The following is a 27384-nucleotide window of genomic DNA, read 5'->3' as shown; positions in this document are numbered from 1 at the left end:
GAGGTTAAATTGAACATCTTCAAGCTAGGCTTTGCCTCACCATCAGTTTAATATTGTTTAATTTTATTCAATAAAGACTCTTATAAATAATAATAATAATTATTATTATTATTATTATTATATTCACTGGGAATATCAAAATTTAAAACCATTTTTTTGTATTTTCTAAAATCATGAAGGCTCTAAAAAGTATACGTATAATTATAATAATTATAATTACTTCTGTCTGGATGTCGTAATAAAGCATATTTTAAGTTAAAAAAAATGTTTCTAAAAAATTGTCAAAATGTCCAATGAAGGTTTTCTACATCTTTTCCTATTGTAGTTCAGCAGAATATGTACCAAACTAATTTCAGAAAATATTACAGATTTCAGATTAGTCAACTGTATTTCAGAAAGTGGGTATCAAATATATTTTAGAAAAGGTAGGATGTAATTACAAATGATTATCTCAAATACGTTTGATACTTTCTGATGCAATACAAGTGGAAAAAATGTACTTGGCAACTACCCCTTTTCTAATTGTATTATAGTGTAAAGCTTATTTCAGAAAATCATTTGTAATTGCAACTCATCTTTTCTGAAATATATTTGGTAGGAGGTTTTTTCTGAACTACGTACATTTGATACATTCTGCAATACAATTGACAAGTTGAAATAAACTATATAATGATTGAAAAAGGTATAGTTTTTAGACGATTTGATTTTTGAATTTTTTTGACTAAAATAATGGTAATCGTTTCACAGAAATATTTTTAGTTTTTCACTAAAAAAATTCATACCTAATTTGAAAAGTAGTAAAAGCCCATCAACAACCTTTGTTTATTCTGGAGAATTCAACAGTTTAAGTTACAATGTATTATAATGCTCTGCAACGAGTACCTGATTTTGGAAATACCGGGTAATTTTGAGCAAATCCGTAAAAACTTCAGGTACCCGGAAAACACCCGGAGCGCTCCGGAACGGTCAACAAGTGGAATCCACCTGTGTAAGTGTAAACCGTCTCCACCTAAGTTTCCAAGTTTGCGTTAGTTAAATTTAATTTTGTTATTTGTTTTGGAAACTAAAAAATCATCGATTGGTTGAAATGTTCTACGGCGCGTAGTTTGACTATATCAAGCGTTTCAAAAATAACTCTAAAATAAACTCAGTAAGCTCCCTTCGTGCGAACCTGCACCATTTTTGGAAATTTAAGCTCTTGTAGATGTTTACAGCGTGTCAGTGTCGCAAAGTGGTCGGTGTTTACCCTCCGGAATCGATAAAAACTTGGGCATTTCGTTGTCGAGCCCAAATCGGGAGGCAATTGCTGTCAGCAAGATGGTCCAATTAAAATATCGTTTGCAGGAGTGCTACTCGTGTGCCGTTAATCGTCCGTCCATAAGCGTTGCGCATCCGGTGATGTCGACGGAATAAGAGGCTAAGAAGACCCGGAGTTGGTTGGACACACTCCTCGTCGGAAACGAGGATCGCGCGTGCCTTTGGGGGCGTACCTCGAATTGTGTAGACTTAACCGCGCGTCAGTTTCTTTAGTGTCACCCGGTCTTTGAATGGTAAAACACCGACGGAGCCCTAGCGTTGATTCAGTGCGCGATGATGACATTAAGTGCTTAATGCTGTGTGGAGCATCGAGATAACAATGCGTATATGGAAAGAGGATTTGCGCTGCTGCCACGAAACCGGCGACTTTGGTAATTTTTGTGATAATTTTTACTGTTTCCGGACCGCTTTTATTGCAAAATAAAGCCGCAATATTTCGCCAAAGTGCCGACGGTTTAATAGATTTTTTATTGCATCGTTTTGGAGCTTCACAATATTTTTACTTAAGAACATCACGTTTCTCAGATATTTCACACTGATCGCGTCTAATATTTCAAAAAAATTCACTTAGGCCCGAATTTATTTCCCCCACGCGCCAAAAATTCGTGTTTACAACACTTAATTATTTATTTCTTACTCACTGACTTACAGACCTTGATATATATTTCTTAAAATATCTACCTACTTAAATAAGAAAAATATTATTGTAGCATTTGCATTAAAAGGCCAATCCGGAAAATTTATTTTTATTCGCCTAGCAAATGAATTTTTTTCAGTTCTCTTTGCTCTAATAACAATAACAATAAATCGGCCGCAAATGTGTCCCTCGACATAATAAAATCAGGAATGCTTGGAAAGCATTTTCGAATTAATATTGTCTTGTACACTGACAAATTTAACTCTTTCGAGTGAATTTTCATCCTCTTAACTAGTTTAAATCTGACATCTGCTTCAGCGGATTACTTGTATAATTCTTGCCGTCAGTGAGGATTATCCTTGTCCAATAACAACACACTGAAGTCATTTGATAGAGCACACATTAAAAAACTCAAAATCTCGAAAAACTTGGCTGCAAGTGCGTTTAATCATACTTAAAATTCTTTCGAAAATCCTCGCCCACACGTGTGAAGGAATTTTTGTTTTAAGAGAAGTGTAATTAAAATTAATAACTGTGTTAATGCGTTGCTTGCCTTAATGCATTTTTGTCGTGTTGCAACGAATAATTTTATTCAAGCAACTGTTGCATCATAATTTAAACAATAAAATTATTTGGTGATTTTTTTCGCCGATTATATCTCGCGAGATGTAAGACATGAGCACATTATGTTGAAGACGAGATTGGAAAGCGACATATCTCGAAATTGATTGTCTTAATCTCCGGTATGTTAATGCACTTCCGTAATTTAAAATCCCCATTTTCGATTATTTACAAGCTCCGAAAAAGTGTAGCGATTGAGTCGAAGTTTTCCCATGTTAAAATCTTTGAACTACTTTCGATAAAATTTTTATTGATGGTAATTTTATACAAAGCGATTCAAACCAACTACTCTCCAATTCCAGCGAGGGAGAAGTATTTTTAAATATTAATGCACTGGATTTGTCCTAAATCACAGCGAAATTTTTCCCTAAACCAATTGAGACAACTTTGTTAATTGCCTGGCCACACTTTACGCCATTCCAGGGATCCTCTTATAAGGGTCTAATTTCTCATTGAATTATACTCCACAATAAGTGGATCTCCGAAGTTTCAGTTATTCGATTATAAAATTATTCCTCGCCCAGACACGCAAATCATTTTTGAGCATTATAATTACGGACAAAAAACAGAATCGTGAAGTAGTTCAGTGTTTTTGCAGAGCAATTAAATGAATCAAACAAACAGTTTTATTACTCTAGATGGCTCAAATTTTATGGATTGTCTCAAAAACTCCATTTTACGGCCGCATTTCCATGTTTGAAAAATGCAAAAATAATTGTGATCACTTCGTAAAATTCCGTACTTTTTATTTTTCAGCAGTCAGTCTTTTATTTATTTACTCAAGAAACTTTCAGCGATCGGTTAACGCAGACAGTTTCAGGAATCGATTATTCTCCGTTTCCACTCGCAAATGATCTTTTATTCATCCGTTTAATTTTAGACGTCGACAGATGCTAAGCCCGAGTCAATTAAATATGTCATTACTGATGCGTCTGAAACAAAATATAGAGTGTACCGCTTGAAAAACTGATGAGGATTTAGTCCAAAATCCGGTTTCTAATAATACTCTGAGCATTGCTTTACGTTTTATTACTCACCTGTGGATCCTGCGTATTTTAAACAACAATTTAAAACATTTCGTTGCGCAAATTGCTGTAAATTTTGCCCCACGAGTAAACAGATCGTGTGTATTCATTGAATTTAAACACTAGGTGATCTTTCCACGTTAACTAATTTTATAAATATGCAAAGCTTTGAAGTTTGCAATTTACATTTCCGCACATCGGTAATTAAATTTGGAAAAATACCCACAACAGCCAAAAATCGGTCACAAAGACTCGGCCGTTTTTTAATTTAAATCGCTGATTATCAGCTTGATTCATGCGAACTAAACCCAACACAAGAAGTTCCAGCGTTGTTTGTAATTTTTTATTAGATTGCCTATCAATTATCTTGTGTTTCCCGGAACGGCCGGAAAATTTTATGTAAATGGGGCCATAAATCTGCGGTTTGTTAAATAAATCGGGAAATCAACGTTTTCATCGACCCGTGTCTCAACTGTGTGTAAACAATCTTTGGAAAAATTGTACCAGTATGTGGCTAAGGGTTGCAGAGATCGTTATCAATTTGGTGGTGTGTTGTTAGAGTCTAGACTGCATAATATAACGACCGTTGAATAAAATTAGACGTAATCCGCATCCTTAATACACGCTCTTTTCTTTCCAGACGTAGCAACTAGTTTTTTTCAGATCGAGGAAGAACGCCAATGTCCTAATTGTGAAATTTAATTGGCCATTCTTCACCTGAATGCCTTCAATTAAGTGCAAGTTTTTCAATTATCCCAAGGGTTATTGGCTGCGCTCTTAATAGACTAATTAATTCTCCCCAAAAAATGCGATCGGTTTCCGATTCATTTGCTTCTTATAATCCGAAAATATTCAAGGTACGGCTGGGTTTGATCCTCCGTTCAACCCGGAATTGTTATCTTTGGTAATTTTCTTGGTTTTGTACAGCCATTCAATCCCATATCAGGGATCAATGCGGCGGCGATTACACCAAAACCAAAGCTTCAGGAATTTAAGTCAATAACACGGTTTTAGTTTTTTTCGTGTGTCTCAGCCCGCTTTCGGATGGGAGTGTATTATTAGCGTTTTCAATAATGAAGGACTAAATATAAATTATTTCTAAGGTCCAAGACGTGCTCCACTAACCCCGAATACTTTTATCTTAACTGTCTGTAATCAACCACAAGTACTAGTATCCACATTTGAAGCTTAATAATAGATTTGTCGGTACCTCTCGATTTATGGTGATTGATTTTTCAGTTATTTATTGCGTTTTGCAACGGAGCTGATCGTGGGTCGCTCCGATAGCTATTGCAAATAATAAGAAATAAATATCCGTCGCTTGGCTTTTATCTCTTATCTCCCTCGGGCATCGCAAACGTGAGCAACTATCATCTAATTATACGTTTAATTGCATCAGAATTATGCAATTCTGCGTTAGCATCGCTGTAAATCTTGCCTCCAATAATTACAAACGAAATGATTGACTCAACTTGCGCATAAATTATTTTTCGAGTCCATTGTTAGGCCCGCACCTTTGACGTGCTCTGTTATTCACAGAGCGTTGCATTAAATCTGACTTTTGTAGAAGGTCGGTCATTGCATGAAATTGCACCGAATTGCTGAATTTTAATGCTGACAGGTTAGGATGTCACAGAATTGAGGTAGTTTATATGAAAATTTGCTAAATGCTCACGGAATACATAAACAGTCCGATGTCTCTCCCAAAGCGTTTTAATTAATAAAGAATCTGAATTTTGATAAGTTACGACATGGTTTCCAATTAGAAACTGACATTATTCCATGTTTTAAGTAAAAATATTTGTGAAAACGGTGCACTTTCAGCTTTCAGCAACAACAATATTTCACCAATAACAACGTGACGTCAAGGTGTTCAATTTCCTGGAGAAATATTGTCCCAGGAGCGCCTAAACATACAAAGCAATTTCCATATTTTTACGAAATTGTTTAATTTGATAATGGTTGCAAATAAATCACAAATTGCTTTTGTTGTCGAGACTATCGAACCGAAATAGAGACAGATCAATCAGTCTCTGATGCAAAACAGGGTTTCATTTGATTTATCTCGATACATTAATTTTATGGCTAAAGAAATGTAGATTTTGGCAGAGATGTGGTTCGTAAAGCACGATACATTATTGTTTATAGAAGTACAACTTCGGCAATCTCAATTCTGGATGGGCTTAGAGTGGGTCAAATAAATTATTAGCCATTGTGTCGGACCTCAATTAATTCCGTCAAAATTAGCAGGTAGGTGGTCACAATTAATTACAACCGGCCTCCCGCCTGTTATTTATTTAAATAAACGTTTGGTTTTGCTATTTTCACGCTGGATTATTATTGTAAAGCGCGGCTTCAAAAAATAACTCTGAAATGTTTATTCGATGCAACTTGCAAATGAAGTGATTTATTTTGAATTGGAAACATAATAACAAAGGCAATATCGCGCCAGGGGTTGTATAAATAATGTTATTCAATAAAAATTTCGGGCTCCGAGACAGGAAGTGATTAAATATCGAAGTTTCGTTTTAAACTGTGTCGTTTTCTCTTGCAAAAACGCCAGAAGTTGGAATTTATCGCAACACACACAACTCCAAAATCGTGTTATTATTGTTTTAGTTAACAGCTTTCAGAAAAATTAATTTTGCTTGTCTTATCTCTCTCGATCATCACTTCGCAAACTTCCTTCCGAAGACCATTAATTTTCCCCGAGTCCGGGCTGTTTTTCAAATTAGTTTAATTAATTATTTTTTACAACATTTTATTGCAAATAAAATGATTTTCCTAGAGTCTCGTTATAAACGAGAGAAGTTCCGTGCCCAATCAGTTGTAAAATGCAAATTAGTTCGCTTTTTAGCAATTGGTTTTCTACCTTCGCTTTTAATGATATCCTTGTTATGCTACATCGAGTGTTAACTCACTCCTGTAACAATACGCGTAATTTGAAGTAAAACAGCATTCTCATAATAATTAAGCGCAGCTAATTAGTTAAATGCAGCCGACTTTAGACTAAATAAAATTCAAACTTAATTATCTAAAATCGCGGAACATATTCAGATGGAGAAAATGGAGTTTTCCGAAACAATTAGTGTCACTGAAATTATTACTCTCGATGTAATTTTCGCCGACAAATGATTATTGGTCTTGCTTTGTTGCTGAAATTAATGAAGTTATTTCCTTTTTTCTCCGATCAAATTATCTTTATTGCTTTACAGCGTCTAATTTTCGGACGTTGCCTCAACGTTCTTCCTCTTCCAGCATCAAAAGTTCGATAATTATTCAGATCAAAGTTGCTAGACGTGGTGTCATAAAACCGTTGGCTAACAAGCTTGCAATCGGGACAAAAAGTCTCAAAGCGACATTAATTGGACACAAGTAAGGGAAAATCAAAAAATTTTGGCTCCACTTATCGCACAGATCACGCCTGTAATTTACTGCCGGTGGAGACAATGGCCAGTTACGGCCTTTTTTGGAATCGTCACTTTGTTATCTTTCAATTTCGTGCGAACAATTTGGCTGTCAATTCGCGCTACCTAAAAAAGATTTAAGCTGTTATGAATGAATCATAAATTTAATTTATTGGCGACGACCATTTTTCATTGGCATAATGATGACATCCGAAATGCAAGCGAAGCGCGCACGATGAATATCAAATAAGAGTGTTTTATTTCCAAAAAATACCAGCGCACCTTGAATTTGCGCGTTATTGCCTTTGACAGGTTTATCAGATCAGACGCTAAATCTTCTGCCTTGGAAAAATCGCTGTCAATTTTTGCGGTAAAAGGCGCGCAAATATTTGGATTTTACGTCAAGACAGAGTGCAGTTTAGGTGCGAAAGTTAAGTAGGTGAAGTGCACATTAACACTTGGATTTTTACCACGGAGTAGGATCAAGTTTTGGTTGCGCATCACGCGCTAATTTATTTCTTTTTTGTTTGCAATTTTCATATCCAGTGTAGCATCGACGAATTAGGGATGAATCCGAATAAAGGATGATGGCTTTCCACATCAAAAACTGAATGAAATTGCAATTCAGATATTCGCGCGACAAAGCTGAACTAGATATACAGGGTGACCCAGCGGTGTGTAATCGGTCTATAACTTTTTTGCTATTTAAAATATTACCATTCTGTTTTTATTATCCGATAGATGGACTTAAATTCCACAAACTAAAACTATTTTTATTATGCACAGGGTGTTGTTTATAGGGTGGTAAACTAAAGTTATATATTTTTAAATAGAACAGCCTATATATTTTTGCATAATTGAAATCTACGCAAAAAAATAATTAAACTTTATATAAACTATTATATAAACTCTTTTCGTTTCGGAATTATTCAACTTTTTGTTATAAAAAAGACCAATTATTGAAAATCACTGCAAAGTCGCCTATGAATATTTTCCGAAAAATTTGCAACAAAAAAATTTAGAACACCTTGTAGTTTTAGCTAATAGTCGACTTATAGTTAAAACACGCAGATAATATACAGGGTGTACCAAAACGCAAAAAGTTAAATAACTCATTTTTTTCAAATGGAACATCCTGTATTTTATTAAATGTATCGAAAGCATTTTTGATAAGCTTTCTAACGGTATGGGGTTTGCATAGCAAATTTAAAATATTTTTCGAAATTGTTCAAAAAGATATATTTTATTACAAGAAAATTTGTTAGCCTAGAATCTGATAGTCAAATAGTAATTAATTTTTTGACTTGTACTAATGTGACTAATTACACAAGTAATCTAATTATTACCTGATACATAAATGAATTTCACTCATCAAGAATTATTAATAAAATAAATAAAAAATTTATTTTTTATTTTTTTGAACACTGAGAAATATTGTATAGCTACAAAAACCGCATATTAATAGAAAGCTTATGAAAAATGCAATCGACACATGTAAAGAAATACATGGTGTTCCATTAAAAAAAATGAGTTATTCAACTTTTTGCGTTTTGGCACACCCTGTACATTGTTTCCGTGTTTCAAGTAAAAGTTGACTATTTCCGAAAACTACAAGGTATTCTGAGTTTTTCTGTTGCAAATTTACCGGAAAATATTCATAGGCGACTTTGCAGCGATTTTTCAAAAATTGGTCTTTTCTATAACGAAAAGTTGAATAATTCCGAAACGAAAAGAGATAGACACATAATAGTTTATATTTTTGCGTAGAATCTAATCAGGCAAAAATATATAGGGTGTTCCATTTAAAAAAATATAACTTTGGTTCACCACCCAGTGTACAATAAAAATATTTTCAGTTTGTGAACTTTAATTCGCTCTATCGGATAATGAAAACAGAATATTTTAAATAATAAAAAAGTTATAAACCGATTATGCACCCCTGGGTCACCCTGTACAAGAAAACAAGCCCAAGTTGCAATATAATAATAAAGTATCGATTCTGAGATTATTCTGGGCTAAAATTAGCCGTTTCTGTATTAAAAAATTCCGGCCACGTTAGATCCTTGTTTCGAGCGAAAACACAAAGTTTAAAACTGTATTATTTCCAGTGATAAAAAGTTTACAAGCTGTAAACAGAATCGTCAATCATCCTGTAATTCGTATTATGCCCCTTTTGTAAAACAACAAAGAAATAAAAAATTAATTGTGCTGATCTTGAAATTTATTTATAAACTTAATGTCAACGAACCGCTCAAAATTTCATTGAATCAAACTACTTGCGCTAGCGAACGGTTATTTTTAGGAATTTGATCTACAATAACGATCCACTAAAGCCGATTTTATTACCATTGGGTTCACCCAACTATGCGTATTAAATAGTTTTTGCTTGTCGAAATTTGTCAATAAACGTGTTTTTAATTAAGTACACAGTAAAAATGATTTTTATGGCTAGCCAGACGTAAAAGTAGGAACATTCCAATTAAATAAGACTATAAAATCAATGAATTAACAACTGAATTACAATAATTCCCGTGAAAATCGGGCGATAATAAATTGTGTGAATAAAAGTGGGGAATTTATGAGCGTGTTTGGCGAAATTGGTGATCGAGAGGACGCAGCTAACGATTATTAATTAGTGGCGGTTTTATCGCTTCTATTTAAAGCGATTTTTGATTGATTAACCCGAGGAAACTATCGTTGTAATCTTGTTATTTACGCATTTCGCCACGTGTATGTTCTCTTTCACCGGCATTTGAATAGCCATAAAATTAGACAATTAACAAGTCAGTGCAGTCTTGGGGTGAGTTCCAACTGCATAAACAAAGTTATTTTAGACCGTGTAAGCTGCGAACTTACTGACAAATAAATGACGCGAGTAAATAACGATCTGCTTAAAAAGTATGAATTATAGGCGCCAGCGGAAATAGGGGAAAAGAACTCGCCAAAACTCGAATTTATAAATTGAACCCACTTTCTTAAAAATCGCTATTGTTGTCGCTAAACCACCAAAATCGCATTACAGGGAATCCTTCAAGGAAAGAAATTTTATCACTGGCTGTGGCAGAGATAAATTAATTCGTGGCAAATGAGACACGAGCTGAAAAATCTCGAAAATGTGTTCCTGTCGCGAAGAAAAGTCACCATAAATTGAGTCTATTTTAAAAGAGAGCGATTTGGTTTCGTACGCACTTCCTGTTTTGCATAGTCATTAATTAATTACTTTTGTCATAATTTAAACACAAAAATAGGCCCAAATGTTTATTTTACTAGATTTATTATCAAGGAAATGCACCACACGATTCCGAAAATCGTGTTTTTAGATAAAACCAAACCAGGAGAATAATTAATGTTTCTTTTTTCTCGTCTTGAGAAAGCGATGCTGTTTCATTTTTTTCAACTAATGATCGTTGCCCATTTTCGGAGCTATTGACTTTTTCGCTTGACCAACAAAACACACATTACAGTAGAACCTTTGTGATCAGAAGTAATTATTGTTGTCTGAATTATTTTTATTACACCGTGTAAAAAACTAAAGTGTGTGTATGTATTAAAAGACTGTAGAATACAATACAGACTGATTCTTTTAGGGCCTACATTAGAAACTTTGTAACTTCTAATATAAATAGCTAGAGCTTTAAGATTTTGCATACAATCTAAATCGAGCATTCTGAGTTCAACTAAAATTTCCGGAACTACGAGCAATTGGCGCCAACTTTGAAATTTTAAATAGTAACCATCTAATTTTATTGCATTTGTGAATTCGCCTCTTGAAACTGAGGAAAATGTACTATTGTTGTTAGCACTTATCTGTCATAGTTTTTGACATATGTCACAAATTTTTATTTGCAGTGGTTCATTTAAAATATTTCAGCTCGTGAACACTTTATATTAAGTAAATATTTTTTTTGCATTTGATAGCCAAAGGTTCAAAAGGTCTTCTCAAGTATTTAGGATTGTCAACTGTTAAATTGCAAGGCTACTATGATTTTTTGAAAATGCTTTCAAAACACTTTTTTCAATGGCAATCAAAAGATCATTATATTTTTATGCTGGCTTTTATTATATCTATATCTATCTCTTACAGTTTTTAAAATAATCGCGAAAAACAGCATTTTTGCCCATTATTTTTATTTTTAATCAAGTAAACTTTTGAAAAATGGGATAAAATTGTGCTATTAATTAAAAGAAATATTCAGTTTATTCACCATTTTCATCCAAGAAGTTTAAAATTCACTAAGTTATAACATACTATATAATAAAACTATATACTACTATATAATAAAATATAAAAATTATAAATAATAAATATAAAATTATAACTACTAATTATGAAAAATATAAAATTATAAAATATTATTGTTTTTTGGCTTATTGACAATTAACCAGTTAAAAATTAAATAAAATATTGAAGTTTGCAACTGTGGACCATTTTACAAGGTCTACTTGATTAACTATGAATAACGAAGTAGAATCCGTTTATTGTGATTTTTTTCAAAAATTAAGAGATAGGTATAGGACGTATTGATAAAAGTCACCAAAAATATCGGTATTCTTTTGATTGTCGTAAAGAAAATAGGGTCGTTCCTTTTGAAAAAACTGAGTTACAGCTGTTTTTTGAAAACCATTTTAAAAAAAATCATACTAGCCATGAATTTTGACACTTAACAATTTCGAAAATTTTGAAAATTTTTCAAAACTTCAGTTGTCGAATTCAAATTTCACTTATCGCGTAGGACTCAAGGGCTGTGATATCTTAGATAAACTCTTGCAAACGAAAATTTTTAGAAAAAAAAATATATGTCAACTATAACGGGTAAGTGCTAACAACTTGAGTAAATTTTACTCAGTTTGAGAAAATTAATTCAAATATGCAATAAAAATGTGTGGTTACTATATAAAATTTCAAACTTGGCGCCAATTTTTTGTAGTTGCGGAAGCTCATCCATTTTGAAAATAACTTAGTTGAACTCAGAATGGTCGATTTGGATCGTACACAAAATTTTAAAGCTGTATTAGATGTTAAAAAGTGTTTAATATAGCCCCTAAAAGAATCGCCCTGTATACAGAGTAAGTCTGCTAAAAGTATATTTCAACTTAAAAAACTGATATGATGAAGTATGATCAAAAACCTAATTTTGTGGATATTTTTCACTATTTTTCTACAAAAGATTATAAACAAATTTTACTTTCTTTTTTTTGTTAGGAAAAGCATGGTCGGATTAATAAGACTCTACTGTAATTTTAAATGCAGTGATTGTGATTTGTGTCTAATTTCACAATTATGTAGGGATGAAATTGGGTCATGTCTGGTCTAATTAATATTTATTGGTGGGATAGTTGTGATAAATAATGTAAAATGTGTCGCAAAAAACATAATGGTAAAATATCGCCGTAATAAATTCAAAGCAAAATAGTGGGGAAGTTGATTTAATAAAATCTGCATCCATCACGAGTTTAAAACTTTTCTATAGGGCCACAAGATGATCCTCAGCCGATAAATAAAATACCATTAGTCAGTCAATAAAAACTTTACGATTTATCTTATATTCATCCGGAAGCTGTTTATATTTTCCACTTTATTACATCTGACAATTAAACTTTTTCTCCTATTTTCTGAGGAAGGATAAACGAACCGTGCTGTTTTCGCATTTTAACTTTTTTATTTCGGAAACGAAATTTATTGTTTGAAATTATTTTTAAAACCGTGTTTTTCTAAACAATCCAAACACCCGAAGTGTGTATTTAAACACAATTACTACTTTGAAAAATTCAAGTTTAAAGAGAATTTGTGTTTCTGCTTTCCCAATGTTTATAAACTCAAGCACATCATTAGCAGGCTTAAAATAACCGCTGCTGGTTGAACCACAATGCAAAAGCAAGAATTGGTTTTTGGTTTCTGGAAAAAAGCACTCGCTGTTTTGATCGAACCAGATCGTGACATTTTACAAGCGTTAAAGTCGCCGGTACGCCTGTTTATAAATTACAACACCGCTAACAAGGAATCTTAAAAATTCGAATAAAAAATGAACCCACCGTGCTATAAATCATCTAAATTTGTGGACGTATCCATTAGTCTCAAAGCTGGCAGACGTCGCAGCAATTTGAAAATTTGGAGTATCTGCTTCAGTAAGCAACATATTTTTGAATTTTTGAGCAGCTCTTTTCACTGTCCCAAAGCCCATAATTTAATTTCTTTTAATTGAGTGCCAAACTTAGATGCGATCAGTCTTTTACAAACCTAATAAATCACACTACGTCGTCTTTTATGCCTCGAACAAAAAATACAAATAAGGTTATCAATTTATGTCTGACAGACGTTCATACAGACGTAACGCCAGGCCATTAATTTCGGTAATCCGCTGCCGCAAAAATAGGCACATTCCGGCGCCCAATCTTCGAGATAAAGTGGGCTTGCATATGCTGAAAATCAAATATAATTTTTCTGTTAACAGAATGTCAATTGCTTGTGCAAGAGAAAAATTTTGAACTATTCGCGTGGTCGGGCTCTGAATATTAATATCGGCTAATTCTGAATTGGCTAACACGAGACATATGCTGTGGTGAAACAATGTGCATGCACCGAACTGGAGTTCGTAAAGTTGTGAAAATACTGAATGGCAACAAAAGCGATTTAATTATGTCGATCCGAGACGGAGCTCGAACGTGGGTAAATAAAATTTCCATTAAGCTGCATCAGAAATAAATTATAAATCTGGCTGATAACGTGATGAAAAATGTACTTAATTAAAATTAGATTTAGCCAAGGCAAGGCAATGGAAATAGAACGCACGATGTAGATTATCTCCATGAAATAAAAATCTTTAATTAGAATTCGAAATTTATGGCTAATATTCCTCCGCTGAAAAACAAGAGAAAGCTTCAAGTGGCGAAGGCATTTTACCCACATTAGGTCTAGACCCTAGCGGGTCATGTGAATGCCTGTTGACTTAACTTTATCCAAAATCATGCATCTTTTCATTTTATTACAGCTCTGGCTACATTTACAACTCGATAGCGCCGAGTCGGTGTTTTTTGATCAAATAGGTGACCGTTAAGGCAGACGGGGCCATTTAAATATTTTTCTCCTTTGTTGCGACGTCTTCATCAAGCATTCGGCCGCAATTAGTATGCTCATTAATCACAGTTTTTCGGTGCAACTTGGACATCAGTGGTAATTTACTCCGTTTTATTCGTTTTTGTGGTAAAAGTGGTTGTAAACTCTGGATTAATTATTTTGTTGGGAGAGGATGTGGTGCATTGTTCTATTCAGTGTGTGAAGCGCTTTGATATCATTTTAGCTAAATGAATGGCATGATTTATTACACATGCTGCAACTCTTCGTGTTTAATGTGCTCGAACTTGCGTCAGAATCGATGCTGCGTCCTTTGGCGTAAGAAGCTGCCCTAAAGTCGCATTGTGATGATGTTATTGTCCCATCGGAGGGTTAAAATTGGGTGAAATATTTTCCGTCTGGCAGCCGTGCTAAAAATCGAGTTCGGGCTTTTCAATTTAACAATATATCTTATTAACCGAGATTGTACCACATGCTGGGTTCAATTTCCTTCATTATTGTGTAGATTGTTTGCTTTTCACCATTCCTGATTATAGTGGATTACTTTGATTGCGCAATATCGAATCGGTGTTTCGCAGATTATTGTGTACCTTGTACCAAACTTTGTTAATAACTGTGCAGTTTTTGGTGGAAACTACCCGCGAATTCGCATTCTTATTGCATAACAAGTCGAGCCAACTTGTAAATATCTCACCGCAGCTGAAAGGCGAATCTGTTGGGCATTTTTTCAGGCTCGTGAAAAATATGACAGCAATAAAAAACGTGCAGCTTGAACACGGATAGTTAAATATCCCAGTCGGTGACAGTTTTATGCTAACTGTCGAGAACTACACTGGTATTTATCTAATAGTGCGTGGACAACATGCTACTTCGCATTAAATTCCACAATAAAATGGTGAAATGTAAAATATGTGACAGAACATCCATTTCGCGTCCGATCGCAATATCCTGAAAGAATTCATTCCAAACCCACTCTTTTAATAAGACTTGAATTTCAAGTATTTCAGGCGGAGAATCAATGCTGAAAATCTGTTGCAGGTTCGAGGATGAGCTCCGTGCCTCACGATTCGGTTAATTGACGAACAAAGCGATGACAGCTGATAAAAATGACTCTATAGTCTGCTTGTAAATCGACCGAATGATGAGTGGAGCCCCGATTCCGGATGTCGGGCAAAGCTGGCTGAAAAGCAACTCCTCTTTGGCCGGCTTTGAAGTCAACTCTTCGGAGCAGCTGACCACTCCGACGCCGACTGATATCAATTCGTTCTACTTCTACAAGGTAAGGCAAGGCAAAGCTCCGATTAAGGATTCTATGCGAAAACCTTTCAATCTTCCACATCATGAAGGACTGTCTAAAGGACGAAGTGTGTCCCAAAGGCGGCTCAAAAAGTACCACGTGTCCAAATTTATTAAATAAAAAAAATATTAATTAATTAATTTCTTATGCTAACCCAATAAGAGTTATATTAAAATAACGGGTTTACATTAGCGATTTATAACATTTCCACTTGGTTTTGGAGTTGTAGTTGGTGATATTAAGTTACTTGCAGGCCGAAGAAGTTTAGGTTTTATAATAAAGTAGCAATGGAAACGTTTCCATCACCTACTATTGTTCAAAAATTGAGAGTTGAGCGGCCTAACGCATGTAGAAAATAGAATACTTGTTTCTCTATCTCAAAAAACACTGCGATAATTTTTAATTCAAATGTATAAATATACAACACAATTTATCGAAGCATTATTGCAGCGTTTTTCGGGATAGGGGTACGAGTTTTACATTTTCTACAAGCGTTAGACCGCTCGAATCTCAATTTTCAGACTGTAGGTATAATATCATTAACAGTAACGGTTACTGTAAGTTGTACGGCAGTGTGAGTTTGAAGAAATGCATGAAATACGCAAATCTTTTATTTTTTAATAATAAAAAAATGCGAAAGCAGGTAACTTACCATTTTAATTGAACTTAAATCTAACCTAATTGGATTACTCATGGCGGCCAATATGGGGCCATCATAGACATTTTTAAATGAAACTATACCATTTTTTTGTATAATTGGAAGCTCCACTAATAGCCTTTTACAACTGTGCTACTTATTTTGAATGTGGGTGAACCGAACGCGAATTTTTTTTTAATTTTTATAATAAAGTTCATATTTTTATTATTGTTTTAAAATAAAATAAAAATGCACAAACGGGTGACTTAGCATTTCAAGGGAGCTCAATTTAACCTAACTGGATCAGTAATAGCATCAGTCATATGAAATACTTAATGAAAATCTTAATTTTTTGTTTGCTTCATCCACATTCAAAATAAGTATCACAGTTGTAAAAACCTATTATAAAGCTTCTAATTTTCTAATTATAAAAGAAAAATTATATCGTACAATTAAAAAAATTCTGTAATAACGTCATGGCGCCCGCCATTTTGGCCGCCATGACTGCTGCAGTTAGGTCAAATCTGAGTTCAAATAAAATCCTAAGTTACCTTACCTGTTTTTATACATCACATGAAAATTAAAATTTCAAAAAAAATTTTTACGTGTTTGGTTCATCTATGTTCAAAATAATTAGCACAGTTTTAATTTTACAAGAAAAATGATCGTTTCATTTAAAAAGTTCTGTGATGATGTCATAGCCCCGCAATGGCTGATCCAGTTAGGTCAAACTTGAGCTCAATTCTAAGTTACCTGTTTTTGCATTTTTTTATTTTGAAAAATAAGAGAATTACGAATTTTGTAAGTTTTATAGTGGTTAGGGTTACTTCTATATAAAACCCGAAGATTATTAGTGTATAGAAACACTGCAATAAAACTTTAATCCAAACGTCGTTTTGACTGGTAACCAGAGTTCCTTTTATAACGTTTGGCAACATGTTTTTGAACCAGCTGTATAGCCTTTGGTATCGTTCATAGCGAGCCCAAAATTTACTCACTTGAATGTTGGAGAACAAAATGTTTTGCAGTCTATCTTATTAATATCCAAAGGATATTGTAACGAATCCAAAAAATTTGTAGTTTTTCAATAATGATGACACAGAACAACTGCTAGTAAATACGAAATTGAGGTTGTATTCGACGTTGCAAATAATAAACCAATGGGTGGAGATTTTAGGTGTCTATCATGACCTTTCTTAATAGATAAAGATAAATGTTTTCAAATGATTCTCATCTAGTTAACTGTGAAATTGTGCCGCTCTGCTCAATTGAATTTATTCTAAAAAAATTGTTAAAATGCAACTAAATTGTTACAGTGTGCAAGAAAACACTTTTATTATCAAAGGTTATTACAATTAGAGACTTAATAAATGGAGAATAGTAATATTCAGTGTCTAAATGTCTATCATTAGTTATATGAAGCGGCGTTTTCTCATTTTACACATACGACTAAAAGAGAATAATTTAAAAACACATTATAGAAGAACTCTTTGCGCTGAAGTGTTACTTAAATTTATATAAAAGTGTCAAAGAATGTATAAAAAGACTTAAAGCTTTATAATGAGATTATAAGAAACCTTTGGATCATAAAGAAAAATGCGCCATATTAGTTTCCCTCAAAAAATTAAGACTAATAAACACACAGTGTGGGACACATTGTAAAAAGTTATTTTTTCTTTAGTGTTTCCTTAAGTGTTGTTGCTTTTCTACATATGCATTTATTTAAGAAAAATATGTACTTAATTAGAATAAATAGCAAATCTTTTTTACTGAAAAATTAAAGTAGGTATTTGCTTCAGTATAACGCTTCAATTTTTTGGAAATATAAATTAAAATCACACAGACTAGAAAAAGTTGCAGGGGAATTTTTATTGTGGAAAGTGTCTGATAGACCTAAATTTAAGGCCTGTAATAAGACGTTTAAAACAGGTTATGTAAACGTAAGGGTTTTCTTTTTGTTACTGTCGTAATGAAACTTAGAGTTATATAAGGTTACCAATGTTAGTGGTAACGGTAACCCTTATAGTGCACGGTAAGAGGTATACCTATAATTCAAGTAACGAAAACGTTGTCAGTACGTCAGATTACCAAAGAATTTATATTTTGATGTTGGAATTATTTCGAAAACCCTTATAAAAAAAATGTTCATTGGGAACCTTCAACCATACATTTAATTCCGTCCCAAGCCTTTCGCAAAATACGTGAGTTTCACCGAGGAGTTGGAATCAGCAACATTTTGCGTGTTTTTAAAAGTGAACAATGTTTGGTGGAATTATCTAATTTATTGGTTGTAATCGTGACGCAGCGATTGGCGGTAATAAAATTTTCGTGTGGGGCAATTAGGTGGTCACTTTTGACACAAATGGTCTTGAGACGGCGTCATTTTAAAGCTAACTGTAAAACGGGTTTCTAATTGCAAAATCCGTTTAATTTAATACACCTTATAATCAAAACGTCGCTTTTAAGCCTATGTGATGGACCCGCTGGAATTTAGATTGTTTACATTAACGATAAGTGCATGAAAATTTGTTTAAAAAGCACATTTATATTATAATCCAATTGATTACGAGGATAAGTCGAGCTTAGTAGTATTGAAATAGAATTTTTTGTAATAATTAGTTAAACAAATTTCCACGGGAAGCGTGAAAAACGCGCAGTGAATTAGAATTTCCTGAGCACGCATCTAATGAGATGACATAGAGACGAGTAAAAAGAGAACTAACCATACAATCTCTGTCGGAAGCTCAAGTGTGACCAGATACGAATCCCTCGGGTGAAATGAATGAGGAAATGGTAAAAAGAACGAGTACAATGGCACATTCGGGGAGATGCAATTTATGCACTTAAACGTGGCAGATATCTGCGAAAATCCGATGGAATTGACTCAATCTCATTTTTAATTAAAGTCCATTATGGGGCGTTGACAGTTCCAAGTCGGGCTTTACTTTAATGCAATTCTCGCCTGAAATATTGAAACTAATTGCTCGAGACTGATTAAACCGAACCTAACCAGACCATAATCGCACTTCTCTTTTAATAAACCCGGATTAAGGAAAAATGTCTTGTTGAGTTTGTTTTTCCGGAACATTACCTAGACTACCTATCAGTTCCGGTCAAAATTTCCGAGCTCTAACTGAAACTATTAATCGAGGTGGAAAGGGATCAGAAATCAATCTCGACAGATACGATCATCCAACGTCCAATCAGTTTAGTCGCGTATTCAACGATAGTTTGTATTGAATTCAATTTCAGCACTTTACGAAATGCCTGACAGGAAATGGGTCCCCTGTGGTGGGTTGTTATTATTAGTCGCGTTCATTAGCACGAGTTGCGATAATATTTTTGGATATCATCATTGAGGGGGTGTAGTTATCTCTGCTAATAGATTCCGAAAGTAGGTTAAGGGTATTGTTCGCAATTTTCCCAAATTACTATCACTGTCATTTTTATCGCCACTTGAAAGTTTGATTTCCTGTTAATAAAAAAATTCCACGAGGCGTCACGCAATTTCAAACAAATTTAAACCGATATTTTTGACGCATTTAGACTCAATTATGGTCAGAGTTTTTTACACAAACCAGTTACTGTTTTAAATTAGAACGCTGGAAAATAATTCGATATAGTGTCACTCACATGACGGGAGAGAATGTAAATGAGAGGCAATTACTTAAATTGGACGCCACAGCTTTTTCAGCTGGAAATAAAATAACACTAATTTTGGCGATTTTTTGATTAAATTGTTCTCATGAATAAATTATTGCCAGCTTGTAAAATATTATAGTGGCAAGTTTTTGCCAACTGTTGCGTTCAAAATTAAATAGTAATTGTATTAATTTAATTATTTTTGTTTAGAATTTTTTTATTGCAATATTGTAGAAAGTGTCCACCTCACGGTCGTTATGTTGTAAGATCCTTCGATTTTGTGGCAGTAATAAAATTCCGAATGTATCTAAAAGAATCATAAAAATCGTAACTACTAAAATTCCTAATTATTAATTTAAATGATTGACGATATTGTGTGATGGGTGTTAATTCGGTTCATTTAAATTTAATTATCCTGGATGATTTCAGAAAGCTATAAAACGAAGATAAACTGGCAATTCAAAAACTATTAATTTGTGAACAAATGTGGTAAATAAATTAAGACCATGAACAAGCATTAGAAGTCCATAATCGTGTCGATAGACATCATAATATTAGCTTTTTCCACTTTTATTACTCGGTTTCGGTGGCTTTCAGCGTTATACGGGAAGCAATAATGCAAACTATTTCATTTAATCCGCGGTCCAAAGTGGCCTGGATTATTGCTTTCTGTTATTACTGAGATTATTATATGAGAGGACATACTCGAAATGTTTGACTATGGGTATGCAAAAAAATCACGTTGGCTCGGTAAATGCAGTGGTTTAAAGATAACAATATGTCTCAGCCGATTAAAGCTTCAGTCTGCCCCCGAACCTCCAAACTACATTTAATTATAATTTACTCGATATTAGTTAAGTTTTAACCGCAAGTTATTAACGGGTTTAACACTCGAATGACTTACAAATCACAATAATCCTTTGAGTATTGTAACTCGGGTCACTTTGAAGGTGAAAATAATGTGAGTGAGATAATTAGAGGCAAAATCGTTTTCGTAGTCGTATCACACTCTAGATGTAAATTTATGTACGCGTTTCAGGAGAGCAAGTGCTGATCCTCCGTCAAACCATATGTTCCTTTTAAGTTCTGATTTAATCAGTTACGACTTTATCGCGACCGTCATCTGGTAACACGCGGAAATGCTTCATCAACTCGAATCGGTAATTGGTGATTGTACGACGTGTGTAAGCTTTTCCGAAGCAAAAATAGCGTGCTTTCATCAGATCGCAACTAAATATATATTTAAGATCAAAGCTCGCCGTGCGTTTGCTTTAAATTTTACGACTTGCATTAATTGTAAATAGCCCAAGTTATTAAATGTTTTTGTGGGTGAAGATGGCAATGGCAAATTACAGCGCCAGTCTGAGCCGGAAGTCGCTGAAAAGTGCTTTTCACTCGTCACTTTTCTTAATTCTCGAATTCATTTCCTGCGATCGAAACTAATCTCGAGTTTGCTTGCTTGCGCATTGATGAGATTTATTTTTTCTAGTGAAAACGCCATGCGTCCAATAAAACTGGGCTTTTTTGCAAAAAGTAGAGCAGACGCTGAAAAAATTGTATGGGGATACAGGAAGTACAGAAGACTTCTTTGTCCAAGGGCCAGTAAATTGGTTATCCGGCAAACAAATCGACCGCTTCGGGATTAAAACTTGCGGGGAAAAATTCCCATTGTAAAGTGTTATTTTCTGTGATTTATGGAGGAAGATTAATATGTTTATGTTCGTGCTACCTATAAAATATTCGGCTCTTTATTTGTTTTAGTCGGGAAGAAGCCGATTTTTATGTGGCGATTGGAGAAAAAATCTGTGAAAATAAACCCCAAGTGCGTAAAAATAAATCGCCCTTGCGTATTTGCTGTTTCCCCGTTTCGTGCGCCGTTGTATTTTTCTGTTATAATGTGCTGTAGTGTTATTCTTAATCAATAGGGCCCTCAATCAGATTTATCGCCTTATAAAATTTATGCCTTGCCATTATGCAGCAACACGTTTGTTTTTCGTAAAACCCATCGAATTGTACATGGATCGAAAAAGCATTAAAACTTGAGTTAATTAAAAGCTTTCTGCAGGCGACGCATTAAACTTTTAGAGGTGAGGTCCCAGTTAGCAAATCCTTGAATTTACGTGAGAAACCTTTTACAATCCTACTTCCAGATTGTTTATTCCCTTCGTGAATTAACCCCGCCATAATTAGGTCACTGGCGTTTGCCCTTTAACACAAAGGGCCAACTTATGAAAAAGGCAATAAAGACACAGTCTTGGGCGTTGGAGAACACTCAACTGTCTCAAATTGTTCACTAACTTCTTGTCTCCTTGCTAGAAATTGAAAATTGCAAACACAGTGAATATTAACGCTTGGAACTATAACTAACAGCATTATAGGTAAACCCTGAATTTTGCGGCATTGGGTCAGTTCCCTTGTTCTCCCATATTGTATTCTTCTCGGCGTGGATTATCTATTCCTAATACGTGAGCTGGTGGAACAATGTTGCGACGGTTTCCCGGTTTGTATGCACAGCGGTCGGCTTACTTTTCAATGGGTTTTTTATTTGCTTTCCTCATACGGTTTTTATTGGCCGGACCCAAATTAGCAAATCAGATACGATCTCGTTTCGTAAAAGATGAATAAATGAAATAGTGGTAAACAGTCCTTAGAAACTTTACGACAAAACCAGATAGCGAACTCTTACAGGAACTCTGCTATTGACTTGAAGAACTACATTGCAGCTCTCAAAGAAAAAATTAGAAGTGAAAGAAACGGTTCGTTTTTCCAGTAGCTATTAGAGGCAGAAATTTGATTTATGTTCATTAATAATGTAAATGGTTGAAGTGGCAGTTTATCACTTCTTTGTCGCATTTATTGTCGTTGAGGGCTATTAGTAGTTAATTGTTATGGTGACAGTGGATGCGGTTATTGATAGGGGCAATAAAAATAATGCATGTCCGTTATGATGGTAATAATCACCTTTGTGCGTCCCATCAGGTCGAGATATAATGCATCGCCTTCAAGAGCGAGCTTTGGCGAGCCATAAAAAAGATACATACAGAGCGTTTATCTTGATATATCATGGAACGTAGTGGCGAATTTACTCCCAAAAATGTCCCCAGCATTCTTTTCATAATGACCCATACATTATGTGGAATAAGAGAAATAAATATCCGAAGCAAGAAGCTACAACAGGCTTTTATTGTGTCAATTTTTTCCACTTAATCACTTGCCGTTAAGATGTTTTGATATTTACGATGTAGTCATGTGTCTGTAGTACACACAAAGCAAGGACGACTTTAGCAGTATCCTTTCAAAGCAATAGGCATAAAATCAATATACTTGTGTCTGATGGCCAGATCTTCTTTACAAAGTGAAACGACGGACTTGTTTCACTTTTTATTTTCCTCCAACTAGAATTGAAAGCTCTTAAACCAAATTATCATATTCGGTTTCTTTGAGGTTATTGCGGAGTTCCGCAACTTCATATCCTTTTCAACCAAATACACAATACTTCCTTTACTGCAAACGGAGCTAAGACAGCTACATGCAATTTCGCTCTTTGCATCACAATAAATTCGATGAATAGGTGGACTGCCATGTAAGAAAGGCACTAGAAGCAACAAAAGAACCCAAAAAGGCCAATACAAAAGACTAAAAACTAAAAAACAAACACCTGTTTGTAATCTCTTACCATTAAACTTTACTATTGGCTTCTACAGGGTGTTTTTTCTAAACCCCATATTAGAAGTATTGTTAGTTCTAATAATGATGGTCATCAGAAAATTTGTATACACCCATAATCTCTTAGGTCCTGCTCAATGAAAATATTTTCAAGATGGTGACACTTCCGGTTATACTGGAACTAATTTTAAATTTGATTAATTTTTTAATGCGTTTTTGTATTTGGTACTTTTCATAAGTCTCTATACCTAAATTTAGCCGAAATATTCGAGGTTTTTGATCTTTTTTTGAATTTGCACCTTCAGTTCAAAAATCTATAAGTCTGTTATTTAAAAAAAATTGTAGCTCATTTGGTTTTTCAAATTAAAAAAAAATAACGAACCCCAAATGTTTAAAGTTACATTTTCAGAACTTTAAGCACCCATAATTCAATTTTTTCAAATAAAATGCCACAAATTTTATTTCATGAAATCGTAGAGAATTTAATGTGCATGGATTTGTATTAGCATTTCCTATACTTATGTTTAATAGTTTTCAAGTTACAATAACTTTTTGTTGGGATTGAGAAATTTATTAGCCATAGGCCTTTTCTCATAAGATGCCATGAAAACGAGAGAATAAAATGTGAGAAATTAAAGTTTTTTAAACCAACATTCAATGAATTTATTTTGTTTTTACAGGATGGCCAACACAATTTCGAACAGAGTTTGTCGTTTGTTTAAACAGAAATGTTTTTATGGTAAATTATGCAAAAATAGCTGTAGTTAGTAAGAAATTTTCTACAACGTCAAAAAAACCAATACAACTTGAAAATTATTACATAAAGGTATAGGGAATTCTAATACAGATCGATGCAGGAAATAATTTTCTCCATCTAATAAAATAAAAATTGGGACTTACTATTTGAAAAACTGAGTTGTGTACTTGAAGATGTTCAAATTTAACCTTAAAATTTTTAGGTTTATTAACTTCTTATCCAATTTTGAACAAATTGGAGAACAGATATATGCTTTTTTTTAATTCTCCAAATCCAAAGAGAGTTACGAATTTTCAAAATTTTCAAAAAATCTTAAATAACGGAAATAAAAGCAAAACTTTAAACAGAACTTTTATTGCTTATTCAAAGAGAAACGTTTCTTTGTTAAACTGTAGAAAAATATCTGCTAGTAAAAAATTTCCGGCAATGTCAAAGAAAACCAACATAACTTGAAAATTATCACAGATAAGTATAAGGAATGCTAATACTTGTAGTTGAAGAATTAAATTTTCTTCGATCTAGTGAAATAAAAATTGGGGCATTCCGTTCGAAAAAAGTGACATAGCTTGTAGAACTTGTAGAAAAATAACGTTAAGATTTTGGAGTTTGTAAACTTTTATCATAACTTTGAACACACTGAAGAAAAGATACAGACTTTCTTTTCTAACTACCTTCATATGGTTTCTAAAACTCTAAAAATGGCAGAATTACCGATTTTTTAAGTGACAGGTGCAAATCAAAAATTTTCAAAAAATCTTAAAGATCTCGAAAACGGTTAAACTTAGGTATGGAGAAAGCTGATAAAAATGGACTTAATATAACTCAACTAATCCAAAAACGCAGTAAAAAACATTTAAAATAAGAAAATTGATAGCTACTTTCGGTTTAATCGGAAGTGCCGCCATTTTGAAAATATTTTCCCTGAGCAGAACTTTCGAATAAATATCTTTATTAGAACAGGCTGTATATTGTTACCTTTTTATTTTAACGGAATAATTTTATCACGAAGATGGAGAACGCGTCTCTATTTTATAAATTAACTGGAGCTAGTAGACAATTAAATAACAGAAAGGAAGCAAAACTCCTGACTGGTGTCATTATCGCAGATGGCAAAAACACCTGAACACGTCTCTAAAAATTTCCTCATTGGGTCATTACAAGCAGGAAGACACAATTTTTCTGCTTTTATGGAACAAAAAGAGAAAATCGGTTGGTGATGTAGAGTGTCACAACAAGTTTGTAATGGAGGGGGCCCATGAGGGGGGCTTAAAAGTGAGAGGAGGAGTCATTTAAATTCTAATCTTTATTCTATTGGTGAAATTCATCACAACTCTAAGCACATACAAATTTATGAGTGCCACTGTGGTAGTAATTTTATTATATTAGGCATATTTTAGCACTTGGGTCTGGAATGAAAAGTTACTAATTAAATTTTGAATTTGCATGATTATTAACTTTTTAATTACTAATTTTAAGCCGCGCATTTTATTGAATAGATCTGGCGTTTGCTGAAGGAAATATATTGCAGCAGTGATTTACTCTTGTGTTTTTGCTTTCTTGTGCTTCTACATTTATTGACACTTATACTATCCAATAAATCCTTAAAGCCACCTTGGCGGGTTATAAATCTCATTTTTTATTTGGAAAAGTGTTGTGTTTTACGTAATGCGCTCGATAAATAATAACTAGAAAAAGTCGCCGAAGAATAAGCCACAATTCAGAAAATTTCATAAATAAGAGCTTTTGACCAATGCTATTGTCAGTTGAAAGCCGCCGTCCTTTGCAGGCCTCATGGGTACACTTCTAATCTTTTCTCTGGCTCATTTTCCATTATGTAACGGTGGTGTTTTTATTTATTATTTTCCTCGAGAGGATTCTACTCGAACTTGCTACTTTATCTCATATTTCACTGCCGGTTTCCAAAAATCCGGCATCAAAATGTAAATTGCTTTCATTATTTGGCCAGAGCGTTAACCTATGCAAAACAAAAGGAAATTATGTCCAAGTGGATTTGACGTTTTATCACCGATCCAATACATAAAATACAAGAGAGTGACAGGAACAAATATTGAATGATCTCGGACTTTTCACGTTGGCTGACGTTTCCTATTTTGATTTTGTCAGTGAAAACAACTTTAAATTGCAAATCAACATCTAGCACGTTTGCAATTTTATTCTCCGCTAAGTGCACTCCTATTTGTCGAGAGCTTTACATGTTGAATACATTTAACAACTTACTTAGCATCTTTCGTTTACAGGTCCCGACTTTATTAAAAGCATCATCATCCACAAAGCTTATTACGGCTATGTGAAAAAATTTCAATACTTGTCTGACAGTAAACTTTATTAAAAGGCTGCACAAAAACTGGAAATTATTTATAATGACTGTCTGCTGTGATAACAATAATTCATTGTTGCGAAAAAACTTTACGATATATCAACGAGGCTTAAAAGCAGCAACTCGTAGTGCCGCCGGTTTATGGGCGAATCGACGCATAAAGCTGTATGAAGCTCTACCCTAGGCAAGAAAACTCAAATCAAGGCCTAGTAATTCAAGTTCGGGGCGGATTATTCCACTTGCCGGCACAGAAAGCCCAATAAAATAATAATTTGAAGGCTGCAAAAATCCTGAGCTTTGCAATAATAATAACATTTTGATTAATCTCTCCTTGAGAGAGAAAATGTGCCGTCCAGTGGAGCGAAACGGTCTAAAATAGCACACAACAAATGATCTAATTAGTTATTTCTGAAAGAAGCTATTTGTCCTCACTCCTGAAATAGTTTTCTCCTTTTACCGAAATAAGTCACTAGACCGCGAAAAGGGACTGCGATCTCCTTGTGCTCGAGGGTTTTCGTTTCAGCAAGCTCATAATTTCGGTCCCAACTAAGCTTGTTGAAACGCGCAAACCAACAAATCTTAAATTTATACAAACCTAGACTTAGTTATGGTTTTGCAGCGGAATTGCGAAACTTCGCACAATCAATACTAGTAACACAATTCGAAATTAAAAACATGATACTTTTCCACATGGGATTTCAAGCCGTCACCTGCTGCTGGCGTGATCGTCTCACTTAAAAAGCCGAGAGTGGTAGCTTTGTAAACCAGTTAAAAAGTTCGCACTATTCTGGAAATAGTCACACATGAATTTGGGGCAACTGTTTGCTTTTGTTGCCTTGATAAAATCGAGAATTAGGTTCTGAATTGCAAGCCAATCAGCTCCGAGAAGTTATTACTCTGAGAATCTCCGAAAGAGCAATTTCGTTCATTCAAACAAATTAATTAATAGAGGTGTAGTCGTGATGATT

At 34.0% G+C, this 27384-nt stretch overlaps 1 protein-coding gene across 3 annotated transcripts in view; it reads left to right on the top strand.

Annotated features, from left to right (window-relative positions):
- Window positions 1–1363: 1363 nt before the first annotated feature.
- The window catches only part of Ccapr2 (cardioacceleratory peptide receptor 2), a 50361-nt gene continuing 24340 nt past the window's right edge, over window positions 1364–27384 (top strand). For 2 of the 3 annotated variants that reach the window (XM_008194710.3, XM_015979718.2), the window contains exons 1-2: window positions 1364–1688; window positions 15118–15358. In XM_008194710.3, the coding sequence (XP_008192932.1) occupies window positions 15218–15358 (141 nt within the window). In that variant the 5' untranslated portion in view covers window positions 1364–1688; window positions 15118–15217. 3 annotated transcript variants of the gene reach the window in all.

Source organism: Tribolium castaneum, chromosome 5 (assembly GCF_031307605.1).
Source record: "Tribolium castaneum strain GA2 chromosome 5, icTriCast1.1, whole genome shotgun sequence".
NCBI lineage: Eukaryota > Metazoa > Arthropoda > Insecta > Coleoptera > Tenebrionidae > Tribolium > Tribolium castaneum.
Note: the sequence above shows the minus strand (reverse complement) of the source record. Positions and strands in the feature narration are given on the sequence as shown.